This window comes from Amblyomma mixtum, chromosome 2 (assembly GCF_055824585.1).
Source record: "Amblyomma mixtum isolate Tamu chromosome 2, ASM5582458v1, whole genome shotgun sequence".
In the NCBI taxonomy this organism is placed as follows: domain Eukaryota; kingdom Metazoa; phylum Arthropoda; class Arachnida; order Ixodida; family Ixodidae; genus Amblyomma; species Amblyomma mixtum.
Genome location: NC_143013.1, coordinates 150,394,102 through 150,409,656, shown reverse-complemented (window position 1 = coordinate 150,409,656; position 15,555 = coordinate 150,394,102). Strand labels below are relative to the sequence as shown.

The 15,555-nt window shown below is 45.8% G+C and overlaps 1 protein-coding gene across 1 annotated transcript; it reads left to right on the top strand.

Annotated features, from left to right (window-relative positions):
- The first annotated feature begins 8,677 nt into the window (after positions 1-8,677).
- On the top strand, positions 8,678-12,748 carry LOC149361259 (uncharacterized). Its single transcript, XM_089569488.1, has 2 exons — positions 8,678-8,689; positions 12,212-12,748. Exons 1-2 carry the CDS (start codon positions 8,678-8,680, stop codon positions 12,746-12,748), a joined length of 549 nt encoding a protein of 182 aa, XP_089425614.1.
- The last annotated feature ends 2,807 nt before the right edge of the window (positions 12,749-15,555 follow it).

Genomic DNA, 15,555 nt, shown 5'->3' with positions numbered 1-15,555 from the left:
TACTTAATTGACTCTGTCCGGTGCTTTTAAAGTAATGCCTCGTTCGGCCAATATCAATGGCTATGCCTAGGGCTTCCTGCTAGAGCATCTTCCATTTAATATGTAAACACATGCTCTGGGATGAGCAAAGCTGAAATCCTGCATTAATTCCTGCTTTGAATTCCTCGTCGTTTATCAGCGCAGCATCGAGGTTCGAAGCTAGGGCGGACGCAGTCGCTGATAGAAAAATTACCGTGCTTCTGGTCACAAAGATAAATCTGGTGCAGCACTACACAAGGTGGGATGAATAAGGAGAAGAACCATCGATCCAGTCTCAACGGGCAAGAGCGTTTGTTTGTATACGAGCGTACGAGCGCGATGTCGGACCTAATCACCTTTTATGTAACAGGCCTGCGGTCTCAGTAATATAACAGTTCTGAACTTCTATTTCTAAAGGGTGGAAAATTAGGCGAGTTGGTACGGATCCATGTTATTGAGGCACCACAAGGAAGAGGACAGAGAGTGTTCTGTCTTTCTATGCAACCGTCATCGTCCTTGCGGTGCATCAATAACATAGGCTCTATCTCCAATTTAGCTCGGTAAAGTACGATCATCGGAATCGTTAGTCCGCCATAAGCGTACCATGACGTTCAAAAAAAAAAAAACATGCGATGATTTTCAATTCAACCCACCAGTGCTGCCTGGTTATAACAAGATGAAGGCACCTTATTCAAGTGCTAAATTAGCAATAAATCCGAACAACTCAAGTTATGAATTACACCTTTTTCTCAACTCGATATATATGGTTGGGGAATATTCTTAAGAAATAAAAGACAACCATTTAAAAGACTGACCGCGACCGACATGCTGAGATTGTAATTGGTTCAAAGGGCCGCACGAAACTGCAAATCGTTTCGTCACTCTTGATCTTAGACCGCTGTATAGAAAAAGTAAAGCCGACAGTCAGGAAACAGCCGGCAGAGTTGTAGTTGTTTGGATTGAGTCCGGAGGCCATACACGTTGAGTGTTGCAAAAACCCAGTAGCTTATAGTCGCCACGTTGGAGAACCGGAGATTAATTTACGCACCCATGAGATCAGGAAAACAACCAGATGGCGATACCTTATTCGAAGGCAGCCTTCCCTTTTGGCTTCCGGAGCCGTGACGCTTCCTTCTTGTCCAATGTTTTGCGGCGAGGCTTATGCCTTGTTGGAAGATCCTCTTACGTCTTATCGGAGGACCAAAAGCTCACAGCCATGTGTGAAAGGAACAGATCGGACTTTTACACTTGCCTGGCTTTGGAATACACACAGTCCCACAGTCTGTAGCACATTACACTCACTAATGCCACCCGTTTTCTCTATAGAACAGGAAAAGCTAGGGGCGGTGTAGGAAGCCGTAAAGCCAGCACTCGATGTCAAGTTGCTGCTGAAACAAGTATGCATGAAAGACCATTCATCTGCAGATGTATCTGAATTAGACTCGACGTCAGCACACAGAGGGTTTTCCATGCGCTGCGGGACAAGGGTTTTTTCGCCCGGCTTCGACCGAAAGCGATTAATGAACTGCTGGAGGCCAGACTGCTGCGCATCTTGAATGGAAATTACACGATTGAAGACAATGTCCTCTTATAAGCCGTTATTGCGTATGCTGCCCCAAGATGACCATCACTTAAACAGACAACATTCTGGTGAGTCGTGCAGCGCTGTAGCTGCGCGCGATGCAGCGGTTAAAAGCCTTTTTAGAGCGCAGCTCTTAGGCATCCGTCTATGCGTTTCGAGGCGTCGCCGTTGTCCGTTGTTAACAGCAGTGGATAACCTTTAAGCTGCGAAAGCAATAGAGCTTGAGCTTGGAAAGGAAAAAGTAAAAGCGCAACGTCCTACCCCCCTTAGCAACTGGCGCGGAGATGGAGGCGCAGCAGTACATAGTAACCGTGACGTCACACAGTAGCGGTGGAACAAGGTTGGTTGGTTTATGGGGCTTAACGACCCAAAGCGACTAAGGCTGTGAGAGACGACGTAGTGGAGGGCTCCGGAAATTTCGACCACCTGGGCTTCTTTAACGTGCACTGACATCTCACAGTACACAGGCCTCGAATTTCTCCTCCAAAGAAATTCAGCCGCCGCGCCCGGGATCGAACCCGTGTCTTTCGGGCCAGCAGCCGAGCACCATAGCCACTGAGCAACCGCGGCGGCGGTGGAACAAGCGCGCGCGCCTAGGCGGTGGCAGCTACACCGCCGCTTCTTGGCCAGACGTCTCGTTGCAGTCGAGTGAGCGAGACGCATGGCTCCGAAGCGGCACAGTGATTCCGCGCCAAGCGGTTCGGGGAAGCGGCAGTTTGGCCTAGCACACTTTAGAATTTCCAAAGTGTCTTCGTTTTTTTTTTGAGGAAAGGAAATGCGCAGTATCTGTCTCACACATCTAGGTGGACTCCTGAACCATAGGGAAGGCGCATAACCGCCCTCTAGTAACAGTGGACACCTCAATGGTGCTTTAAGCTACGTGGCGATAGCGACAGATGTGCGCTGCATGCTTTGGCATTGAAAACGTTGTGCCACAAACGCTGTCACCTGCCAAGGTGGGTAGGGACTTTAAATGCCTACTTGACCAAAACTTTTGAAATCGTAAAAAGGTTTTTTTTTCATAGTACACCCCCATATTATGCTAGCCACAAAACATTACGTTCCAGCTTCAAGCAGTTAAGGTACCAACGGTCAGTAAAAATCTGAGTTTTCAATACCGAAACTGGCGCCACTGCCGCCCGCCGGAAGTGACGCGTATTTGAGACACGTTCGGAGCGTCTGCTCGTTGCGGCTTGTGCAAAGCGGTGGTACCCGTAGTGCGTGCAGCATTTTGCGGAATAAATACTGGTTACATATTGAAACACACATCTTAAAACGAAAGAAACGCCCTAGAAAAAGTTTTAAATGTGTTTTATTTGCTGTAGTAGACTAGAAAACTCCTCGCTCAAGCTCAGTGAAGATGATTGCGCCGCAATGCTAGTGAGCGTTGTTTGCCTGGTAGTATTCGCCGGTAGGCAGTATTCGCTGGTAGGTAGGTATTGCCGGGAGGCAGTGAATCTGTATCGAATGAGTAATAATGCAGAACATATAATCAAAATTCCGCGTTTTGTCTTCTTTTGAAAATATTATAATTCAAATAACATGCGTTGAGGTATTTGAGGTCATGGAGGCGCGCCTCTGATGGTCATGCTAAAGCTTCCTGTAATCGACCTGATGTACGTACGACGTGAGGCAGTAGTAAATTCGGCGTTTTCAGTGACGCTCACGTGGTCTTCCAGGATTCTAAGCCCGGCCTGCGAACCTTCGAGGCGGCAGATACACTTGGTGTCCGAATGCATTATTGCGCACTGGGGAGAGCTGTACGCTCAATAAACGCGTGCATGTTGATTCCTTTTCAGACGAGGCAGACCTATCCTTATAATTCTGCCTGGTGCAAACAACATGACGGCAAAAGGGCGTTCCTCAATGAGCAAAGGCGTCTACTTTAGCTTCTGAACCGGCTAAGCAAGCTTGTGACGAGCGGTGCTTCGTCCACTTTATTCTCCCTATTAGAAACGCCTCGTCGTGGCATGCTTTGCCGATCGGGCCAGAAACACTTACGTGCTCCGATGCATGATGTAAACCGGGAGAGGCCAGTTGACAAAGCCCAACCCACAAAAAAGGTTAGCGCGAAGCAGAAACGTCAGACACCCACCATTATCTTTTTTGAACAAGAGAGGGGAATTCAAGTTAAAACCTGAGCTCCAGACAGTTGACACCAGCTTTCGAGATCGGAGGGAAAGGCTGTGGCCGAGAAGTATACAAGTATACATGGTGCTTTCTGGATTCATCGCATTCCTTTCAGCGGCCATGCACTTCGTCGACATGATGCCAGCAGTTTATTTTTCTCGGAGACCATCGACCTTCGCGATGAAACCAGCCAGAAACGCGACAAAAGAAAAGCTTACAAGGGGCGCTCACTCACTTCAGAACGCCTGAAGCTGGCGAGCCGGCGATGCCGTTGTCTCAATGGTGCGTAATTTCCGTTCAGGTTTGTTAGTTGTCCAGCACACCGCTAGGGACTGCGTCATCTGCTACAGAGGTTTTTGAACGCTTCTAACTGAAATTCTAGACGTTTCGCAACCCATATATAATATATATAGATATTCATCATAGCATGCACACTATATCGAGCGCAAAATTAGCCGAAGTAGACTTTCGGTCGAGTAGGTCTTTAATGTAGATGTAAAGACAAGCTGGAATTTCTTACCACCTAAGCGGGAGAACATCCCGTTCCTCTCGCTCGTAACGGCTCCCACAGCTGTGACAACCTCGCGAAATGCTTGCTCAGACCTCGTCTTTGAGAACTAGGCATTGCTACAGCAAGTCGAGCATATATCCATCTATTTCTCCGACCGCAAAGCTGCCTTCATGATAATCAAGAACTCTTAGTGGAGTGTTTCTTGCAGAAGGAATATGTGTGAAAAATAAAAAGTTGTCTGTAATGTCTGTAATTGTACATACATGCCTTCCTCGGATTCTTTCCCTCAATCTATCGAAAAGCCAAAACAGCTGATTAGCTGCGCTCAGATTTCGCATCAGGGAGTAACGTAATCGTAGGCAATTTATTTCATTCCAGTTGCTCAACCCAAACAATTAACCCTACATCAAAATTCTTCTGGTCACAACCGTTTTACAGTGCGCAACTAGGGCATCGTATTCACCAAGGTATTTACACACAAGCAGTAAGTGACTAATGTTAGTCGGTTTCTTTTAACGTTAGCCTGCGAGGTGTCCGATATATATGGTAACTCCGAAATAATTGCTAAGCTTTCCTGCACTAAAACAAAAATAAACTGAGATAAGTAGACGCCTACGCAGAGCCTATTGCACGAGAAAAGGCGCTTTTGAGAGAAGAATATATTGCCGCAGCATTACACCGCCATCCATTCATATAAAGTCTAGGCCGCACTTCTAGTCGTATGTCGTACCACTACCTATTGGCGGAGTTAATTTTTGATCAAGATTGGGCAGAGGACACCGGTCGAAAAACAACATTCCGAGGATGTTCACTGCTGTGCGGCTCGCTCGCTTGGGCATGCTATTTCCACCCTGTGCACCGCATTCAAAGCGATCGCAATACAAAAAGTTCCAATAAAGCTGTGCGACATAATTCGGGGCAGTTGTTTGCATATACAGATAATTTTTTTTTTAATATCCCATGCCATGATCGCATTGCGGCTGAATCGAAGGCAGAAAAATGCAAACAACTGATTTGAGCTCGCGGTGCACTGCGCGCCAAAGCGCGAGCATTGAGAAACAACTCTGAGGATATTCTCGGCCGCGAACGGCACCTCCACCGCTTGCACCGAATCAAATCGATCGCAGTGCAAAAAAGTTTCGTGAAATCAATGCAACGCGGCCGGGGGCAGTTATTTAAGTAAGTAATTTTTTATTCTCCCATGCCCTGAAATCCTTTCGAGCGAAGCCAAGGCTGAAAACGCACGCGTGCTCTCCTGCGCGCCAAAAAGCGAGCGTTGGGAGCGTCTCCTAGCTTCACCCGGCCTAGGTGCCGCAACCATCGGCGCCCGGGAGTAGCCGAGGGAAGGAGCGCGGGCATAGGACCAGGAGGGACGACATGACGTTCCTTATAGTGCATTGAGGGGTATTGACAGGTCCAGAGCGACTCGTACCTAACAAATGGCGTCGCGGCAACGCGAGGCTGTCTCAACGCTAACTGTTTCGTGGATTCGACCCCTTGTCTCTTATTCTACAAGGATTCATTAACTGTTTTCTATTTCCACGCAATTCCGTCTTCTCTCTTTGCTCACTTTTGCCCGGGGACGTTGCCACAGATTTCAAGCGTCAGTGGGAAGCGAGCGAACGATCGGATTTCGGGCGACTGGACGTCACCGTTGGCTACGTTAGGGTGAATCCCGGTCGCCAATAGGTCAGTGGTGATGCGGCTTCGCATGGAGGCTTTAAATCCGCGGCAACGTCACTGAGCAACATTAACATATTCCAGGTGAAACAGTAGATCCGAAACGGAAAAAGAATCCTTAGAGAAAACGGCGCCTGATCTCACTTCTCTGCCACGATCAGGCGCATGACTACGCTACTGTTCATGAGTAACAGCTTGGTCATGCGTAGTTGCGCATGAACCTGGCCTGGATGGCGAGAGGAAAGGGCGCGCGAGCAGCCTGTGCAGTTTCCATGGCTAAAAGGGGCCATTGAACTCCACACTCCACCCAACCAAGACGGGACATTTTACGAGGTGTTAAAGAAAGAAGCGCTTATGTATAGACGCTGAAAAGAAACCTAGAACCAGGAAGAAAATTACTTCGGCAGCACAAGTAATTAGAACTGAGGACTACCAAAGACCCCCTAAACGCAGCGCAGTCCAAAAGAAGGAAAACGCTGCAGAGGCAGCAGAGCATGAGATCGGCAGATGAGATTAGAAAGTTTGTATGGAAGTTTTTTACACATGTCACAGTTGAAGATCAATGAAAGAGTTCTTTGACTCGCCGCGGAGTAAACTGGACTCATGAGGTGATGTTGAAAGAAATACAGACTAGCATTACAGAGAGCAGTCACTTTGATGACGCGAGGCAAGAAAATCCGTCACATATTGGCATTATTTAAAGAGCCCACCGCTCTTCTGTGGAGAGGTGTCTGTCAACTTCGTGTCGCGGCATCGAACGCGAGCGCCAAATTGGAAGGGCACGAAGCGTGTCCAACGGGGCATTTCCTCGTATTCCAGTGCGTGGTTTCGCCGACAGGAAGTGCCTCATGTAATTGACGACAAGCTATTAGCCGCATGCACAAACTCATAATACACGCATGTCCACCATACATAACCTGCCCAAACGCGTCGGTGATTATATGCAGGGTGTTTCAGCTAAGGCTGTCAACATATTATAAAAATAGGCTGTTTCATTTGTCAGAACATTTTTTTTTCAGTATAGCATTGTCTTTGGCGTAGTAAATAAGAATATACCTGAAACGTGCGAAATATTTGCTGGTTACTAATATTGAATAGCTAATTTTTTGCTATTTTTTTAGGCTCATTATTTATTGAGTGACTTGTAGCCCATCATAAGTAACGTCCATATCATTAGTTTGAATTTTAAAAATGCCATTCTCGTCACCGCTGCAGCGCAAGCAATTATGAGGCCGCAGAGAGCCTAAACATTAATCGCGTGACGTGAAGCAGCGCAAGCCACGCCTACAGGAACTCATCACAAAGCAGCGCCTGTCACATGCTCTCTGCTCCGAGTCGGGCGCTTGGAAAGGGCTTGCGACACCTGCGTCGCCGTGTGATGCGCCTTAAAAGACGTAGCTGTAGCGGTGACGAAAATTGAAGGCATTACTGCATAGAGCTTGGTACACTGTAAACTAACATAAGGCATAGCTTTAAGGTTTGAAAGGTTCTTACTACATTTGAGTGCTTGCTGCATTTTATTTCATCACAAATATATTGTGCTGTCTTCAAGTAATTGGTCACTATACTTAAGTTACGTGGGCGGGGCACTTCATCTTTAATTCTTTTGAAATGCTGCAACATAATATTTGTCTAAAATAATCGGTGCCACTGTGTCCAGACGCAAAAATCGTTAAATATTTTCCCTGCAAGGCTGACCAATCAGTGCTATAGTCCGTGTGCTGAGGTGACGAGGTTTCTCAATAAAGCACTTCTTAAAATATTCATCTGGATTTATCTGCAAATATTCGTATGTATCTTATATTTTTTGTTTTGTACTTCAGCGCACTTTTTCCAGTGTCGTCTTTTTCTGTTTATTGCGGTGCTGTTATTTATTCACAAATTTTGCTGCTATGTGCATTGTTGCGAGTCTTTCTGTGGATGCCTATTTATGATTAATATATTGTGGTTTCTATTTTATTTTAGTGCAATATTTTTAACCTTGTAACAATGCTTTGTACTTACTCCCCCCCCCCCCCCCCCCCTCCGTGTAGTACCCTCAAATGAGGGCCTTTGGGGGTATTTTGAATAAATAAATAAATAAAACCCCCTGATACTACAAGACAAATTAGCGGTGAACAAAAAAGTAAAAGAATGATTTACACTGCATGTCACCGTATTAATACTGCATAAACAGTTATTCATAAAACTGGGCCTCATGTTTAGGGCGACGTGTCAGCTGGATTAAGGCCTCGTTCTGCGCGTGCACCATTAATTTCTCATACGGATCTAGTTATCGAAACTGGACGGCGATCTGGACGGCTCACCTTACTCAGCGATACCGTTTCCTTAGGATACACCCAGCATCAAAGGACCGCGGCAGTTTATTTTAGAAGCAGTGCCACAGACCCCTATGGTTCCTCAGCTTCCTGACTGCACTGGTGCCGATATTGCTAATCGAAATGGAAAACTTCCGTCTCCAGACCGCGGTAGTTTCGATCAAACGTAGGCTCTGCACATTCCTGGGGAAGTGCTCTCTTTGCGACAGCAGCACAAGCTGGACAGATTGTTTTCTGGCGCGTCCACCCCGCAATGATAAAGCACGCATCTCTTCGTCCCAAATACGTGTTTGTTTTGATCTTATACACTGTAGTTCCGTTAACCTGTTGCGCATCCTTCTTTCTTCCCGGTTAAGCTGGGTCTGAGTTGTATATAAAACCGCGCACCACTATTCCAGCAGTACCATTCGCGCAGTCCTCTGTGACCCAACAAGAAAGATGTACGCTCTGGTAAGTCAACTGCTGTCTGAAAGCGTCTCTTTACCATGCAGCAATATTGCGCTCAGGATTAACGTTAGGACTACCCGTCTTAAGAAGTACGTTTACATCCCTGCCTCTGCAAAGCATTCACCTGCATTGGTGCTATACAAGCGCTGTTGCCCTCTTACGCAGATTTTTATCTAGCTGTCTTCTCTGCTATGATTTAACAGACTCGAAGGAAATGAGTAGGAGTCCATGGGGCGCCTACTCTGTTGTCTGCTGCTTTTGGACTGTGTGTGAGGCCACATGCTGGTGGGTTTCCCATTGTTGATAGCAGCTGCGTTTTCTGACCACAATTTAGGCATTTTGCTTATCAGAAAGCAGAGCGCAGAGACCCCAAAGCAATGCCGCATTCGATTTGAAAATTTTTTCGTGCGGCATTTGTTGTTTATTTGCCGAGTATATTTCTATTCGAAACAAGACCAGATGAACGAACTCAGTGAAAACCTACCACATTGTCTTCAGTAGAGGAAGTCTATTCGTTGCTTGTAACAATATTGGAATAAAAAAACAATGCTCCATATGCGAAAAAATATGCGAAACATGGATTCATAGGTGTAAGTATATATATATATATATATATATATATATATACGCGCGCGCGCGCGCGTGTATGTGGGTGTGCGCGCGCACACATTTCATGCTTATATAAGCTAAGGCGGCTGCACTGTAAAGAGCTGGACCTGGTGAGAAAATTTCGTGCCCAACGCCATCGTAACACTGAAGTAAGACTCTCACGAGCTTGTCGGTCCGTAATCTTTGAGATCAATGTTCGCTTAATTGACATTGACTTAGAAAGAGCATTCACGACAGGCTAGCGGCGATACCTAGAACTTTAATGAAAGCATAAGAACCCGGCCAGTATCTAAAAAGGTCTTCTGGTATCATTCGTCGTCATTATAGTAGGTAGTTACGTCCCTGTTTTGTCGTCTCTGTGCTTCATGTATCTTCGTCGATTAACCAGAGATTTATTTCACGGCTCAGCAAATTTTAATTTACCGATGACATATTTCGGGTGAGCAACTTGGAGAAGGAGGAATAGCTCACACTCCTGGCAAAACACGCAAATCAAACTGGGTTGCTTACAATTAATATATGGAGGTCAATTCTGAATAAAAAGGCTTGGAAAAAAATTACTTACAAGGTAATAAGCGAGATCCTGAGCCCGGATCATCAGAATGAAATTACACTGATAATAAAAATTGGCTGGCGTTAATTTTGCAGTTCAACTCAAGACGTGGATGGTGGCATCTTCCGAAAGGAAATTTCGTTCGCTTCATTTTTAACTAATCACCTACGAATCAGAAACCTGGAGTTCATCGAAAGCAGTCATGAAAGTATACTCGCGAGAACTCACAGCTAGATATAGAGAGATACATGATAGGGATAGAGCTACAATAATGAGAAAACTGGCTAGGTTGGAAAACAAACATGAGCTGATTGATATGCGCTTACTTAAATAAAACAGAAGCATGCATATTAGAGAGTCTCAACAGGCAAGAGTTAGGAAGTTGCCTTCAAAAATTTGTTTCCTAATGACGTAAGCGCGTCAAGCGCAGGACGAGAGTCAGGTAGGCTAATTCAATAAGGTAATTTTTAAGGATACGGTGGCGGCAGAGAGGCCATTATAGCGTCCTCGGTGAAGCTAACCGTAAATGTGTTGTTCAGATGTTACCCGCCGAAATCCTGGCAGTTTGGCCCCAAGTGAGATACGTTCATAGGCTACCAAGGTAAAAACTTAAATCAAGACTTTCAGACAAAGGAGTGTTATGGAGGCTTTGAAGCGAGCGTTGTGCATGTGGGACAGTCCAGTATTATACTATATTGCATATCCGATGATCTATGAAAGCTTTAGAAGAAAAAATCGATGCCGCTTCTATAATCAACTGTTATTCGGTATAAAAAAGATCGCAGAAACACGTTTTCGCACGTACTGTTGGCGTTTTTGACTAGGCAAGAACTTTTTGTACGAAATGGGTGTAGACAGACAACAAATAAGTTGGCAAAGACAATTTTACGCTAGCGAGAAGGCAGATGCTTTTGGAAAACCTCACAATGGCTAGTCTCCTAATATATAAAACTCAATTTCACCTACACGCATCTCGGACGCTGTGGAAGCAAACTAAAACAAATAGCTCTCGGTTTCACTCTATATTAACACTGCACATTCAGAACAAAAAATATGCATCGAATGTTCCACATAACATATTACAATACAGGTCTATAATTCAGCGCTATCTGCTATATACTCCACCCCTACAAGCAGCTTGTTTTCCCCGATCATAGTGCGAAAATCCCGGAACAAGATCACAGTCATTATACCGTATTTTGTTTGCAAGGAAAACGGCAAAAAAAAAATTGGCGGTGGTTGGCTTTGGTTAAGCCTGGATATACAAGCGAAAAGCTGCAGTTATGCTTTGTTTGACGTCATGGCTGTCGCAGTTCGCGCACAATGCACTGGGACCACCACGATAACGGTGTAGGCAAACGCGTTATTAGGCCTTCTTCCGCATGCGTAGTAACAGTGGTAAACACTCGGCTGCAACGAAAGGGCAAACGGTGGCCGCCGCTCACGCGTTCTCGCAACGCCTTGCGAAAGAACCTTGTCCTCTTGGGATGGCGGCAGATACCGCGCGGCAGCGGCGAAACGTAAACCGGTGGCGTGGAGGAGAAAGAAGGGGGTTGCGAGGAGGAGGAAGGGCGCGCCGTGGCGGCGCACAGGGGTGGCCCACGCGAAGCGCGGTGTTGACGAGTCTAGTGAAGCTTTTTGCTTCAGAACTTGAGGAGACACTTAAACTCGCCTTATGAGTATGGCACAGTAGCGTTATGTTCCTTCGCACTGGCCACACAATGTCATTCTCTGCATTCATAGAGTGCGCGGAGTCCTCATACAGCGTCTGCCACAGTGGTGCAGCGGTTAAGGGTCACTGCCCTAGCAGGTGGAGGCTTGAAACACAGCCACCGGCCGCCACGGGAGAAATCCAGTTCGCCCTCCCGGAGAAACCTACCACTGCCAAACATTACATGAACTACCTCCGGCCAGAGTGAGAACTATGCCCACTGAAGGCAAATTCACTGCCTAATTCACTGGACAGAATGCTACCTGCAACGATGGGCAGATTGTGGTCACATGCGAAGATCACATGACCTAAGCGGTGACGGCGTGATGACATTGCCTTATTTTCTGCAGAACAGGAGCCTAAACACTTCCGCGTTAATGCACTAAGATGTCACTAAGTTATGTTATTTTATTGAAATTTTATTGTCGATTCATTTAGCTATAGCAGCAGTTACAACTCATTTTTTAGGCTACGATTCCTCATTTCTTCTTTTCTGCTTAAGCTACGAGCCAACGCGACGCTTCAAGGTCAGCGTAATATTCCGATATTTTGTACTGAGAAAACCGGCTATTAAGAAATTGATAATATATATAAGACATGGATCGGGTGCTCTGAAAAGTTGCTTCACCTCTTTCTTATTAATCTCTCCCAGGTTACGCCTCTCGTCCTGCTTTTGGTCCTGGCCACTGCCACGGCTGTTCCAAAGGTTGGCTACGGTGGACTCGGCTATGGAGGCCTTGGCTACGGAGGCCTTGGCTATGGAGGCCTCGGATACGGTGGCCTGGGTTACGGTGGCCTGGGATATGGTGGGCTTGGCGGCCTGGGAGGTTTGGGTGGCGTAGGTGGTCTGGGTGGTGTAGGAGGCTTGGGAGGCGTCGGCGGCGTAGGTATTGGCAGCAGCGTCGCTCTTCTGAGTGGAGGCCCTGGATTTGCTAAAGTTGTGGCTGGACCTGCCTTCCTGGTGAGGTCCGTGCACCACGTCAACAAGGTCAGCGGCGGAGGAGCTCTCCTGGCTCATTCTGGTCTCGGCGGAGGATACGGCCTCGGCGGAGGATACGGCCTCGGCGGAGGATACGGCCTCGGTGGAGGATATGGTCTCGGAGGAGGATACGGCCTAGGCGGAGGAATCGGCGGCGGTTTGGGCTACGGCGGATACGGGAAATACGGTGGCTATGGCTACAAGGGTTAATTCTGGAACAGAGAGCAATGAAGTGTCCTAATTGATGCTAGTGGTAAGGCCGTGATTGTGTGCCACCACAGTACAAAGATGCTCCTGAAGGAAATGATGATTTATCAGGGGCTCCTCCATGTTCCTGACAAAGCCAATTTCCCAGAAGGGCCACCTTGAGGTAATCATCACTTCGGATCCAGAACTGTATTGCTAAAATTTAAAACTATCTGCCTACCTTCAAGGTCACTCTAATATCTCTGGTGCGAGACTCCACGTGTGACAGCCCGGCGAAAAGTGGTCGGTCGCACCCTATCTCGCGTATTAAGCCGCGGCTGCATATATCATTGAAAATAAAATATTTTGTCACACTGATGTTGGTAGCACGTTTTGTTAAATGTTTTACGCGTAGAGTACAAAAAGCCCTATTTTCCTATTTTCCTAAAAGTCCTAAATGTAACGGCTTTGAAGTCATGGTTTGCCTGGTGTCGCAAACTATGGCGTTGTAGTCGGCGTCACTGACCGTGGGGGAAAAATCCCCGAAATATCCCCTGACAAGAAACCTAGAAGCCAAGTGGCCACCTAGTTCAAGTGACCTTGTGGCGCCATCACCACCTGCCCGCCGGATTCCGAGAAAACTGACCCCCTCTCCTGGCGAATGCCAGTTAAATTAATGATTGGCGCTCGGGAAGATCAACGTAGATCGCGCAAGGGTCACCGCTGGCACCAACTGCCAAGCGCGGTGCAGCGGCGCATCCCTTACTGCTCGATCCCTGCGCAGGACTGGTGAGAGGACTCCCAGGGATCTGTGAGGGTAATGACTTACTGAAGTCTTATTTGAGTAACCGCTCCCAGTACGTAAACATAAACAATCACCCATCATGTCCGTTGCCAATTAACTCTGGAGTTCCTCAAGGCAGTATATTGGGTCCAATTTTATTTAACATATATCTTAATGACATTTCAGCAATTGATGCACGAGTAGAATTTGTAATATATGCAGACGACACCACCATATTACTCTCATCAGACACGTGCACAGAACTTCTTGATACCGGTAACTCAATTCTACATAAAGTTAGTAACTGGGCAAGGGCAAATGGTCTAGTAATTAATGAAACAAAAACTAAAGCTATCATTTATCGCGCAAAGTCTCGATCTGTTCCTCAAAACACAACACTTACCCTCAATAACTGCACAGTAGAGATAGTACCAAGTTTTAAAACGCTAGGCGTATTATTTACAGAAACCTTGTCTTGGGACGCCCATGTGGACCATATAGCTTCCAAGTTAGGAAACATGGTAGGCATTTTTCATCGCCATGGAGACTACCTTCCACAGAAAATAGCATTAATCCTATACAATTATCTGTTCATGTCGCACATAAATTATTGCATTCTTGTATGGGGTACTACCACGCTATGCAACAAGTTAAAACTGTCCCGGCTCCAAAATAAGGCAATCCGTATTTATAACCCGGTCTGCCTACGATCATACGATTGCACCCTTGCTCCATAACCTGAATTTGCTAAGCGTTAATGATATACATAAATACCAGCTTTGTAAATGTTTGATTCGTGGCAAACTACAGCACAATAATTATCTTATTAACCTTGGTGAGCAGGAAATCAAAGAGCCATCGGGTTATTATACGCGAAATTCCTTATACTGGAAAGTAGAGCATTATCGAACTAATTATGCAACACAATCTCTAAAATATCAGATACCAACTCTTCTCAACACTTTTCTTCAAGAAAATATAGACATTCTTAACATTCAACTCAAACATTTAAAACAACTTTTTTTTCCTTCATGGTAATTCACGACACTATTTTTGTAATGTCCTTATTAGTTTTATATCTTAAGCAATGTGCAGCTGTACCATACTTTTGTGTCCTTATCACTATTTTCAATGCTCAGCGAATAAGAGCCTAACCGTTTTTTCCTTTGTTTTCCTATGTCAAATGATGTGCTAGACATTTTTGATGTGCGTTCATTCCTTCACGTCATAATATGCTGTGCTACTCATGCTCCTTCCAAACCCATAATTTCTTCATTGTGTACATTGTCGACTTGGCCTATCACTGCATTTTTTGTTTGCCTAACCGAAATTTGTTTTTCTTTTGCGCAGATACTTGTATCTATTGTACATTTGTAACTATTGTCTTCATTATTCCTTGTTACTAGTTTCTGATGGGTGTTCGGTCTTTGTTCACTGCTGTTTTGCCTTTGAGGGGATAAGGCCTTAATCAAGCTGCGTACGCAGCTTTTTGCCTTATCTCCTTCATTATATGTAATAAAAGACTAATAATGTAAAGAACGACCAATTCTGCATGTGAGCATTAACCCTCTACGCTATGGCGTCATACCCTTAAAGCGGAGCCTAATGGTCCCCACTAATTTTAATTTTGGTGCTTTCACAAAGAATTTGTGTGCGAGCGATACAAAAAAAAATATGTTTCATTGGGGTTTAACGTCCCAAAGCGATTTAGGCTATGTGGGACGGTATAGTGAAGGGCTCCGGAAATTTCGACCACCTGGGGTTCTTAAACGTGCACTGACATCGCACAGTACACGGTGATATAGAAAAAACACTAATACCACGCAGCTTTGACGGCAGTCCGCCTAGGACATACTCAGATATACTCCAAGCTAGAAAATTTATTTGCGCAAAATTGTCTCTTCAGAAGCTGGTAGCTCAGAGGCAGCGTGAGAAAAACATCCTGCCAGAAGTCTCCAAAATCTCGTCGCTCGTCTTTCTCGCGCGCTTGCAGTTGAAACACCGCAACGAGGTTTTAAGTTAAGGAGAGGTAAATGTTGACAAAAAG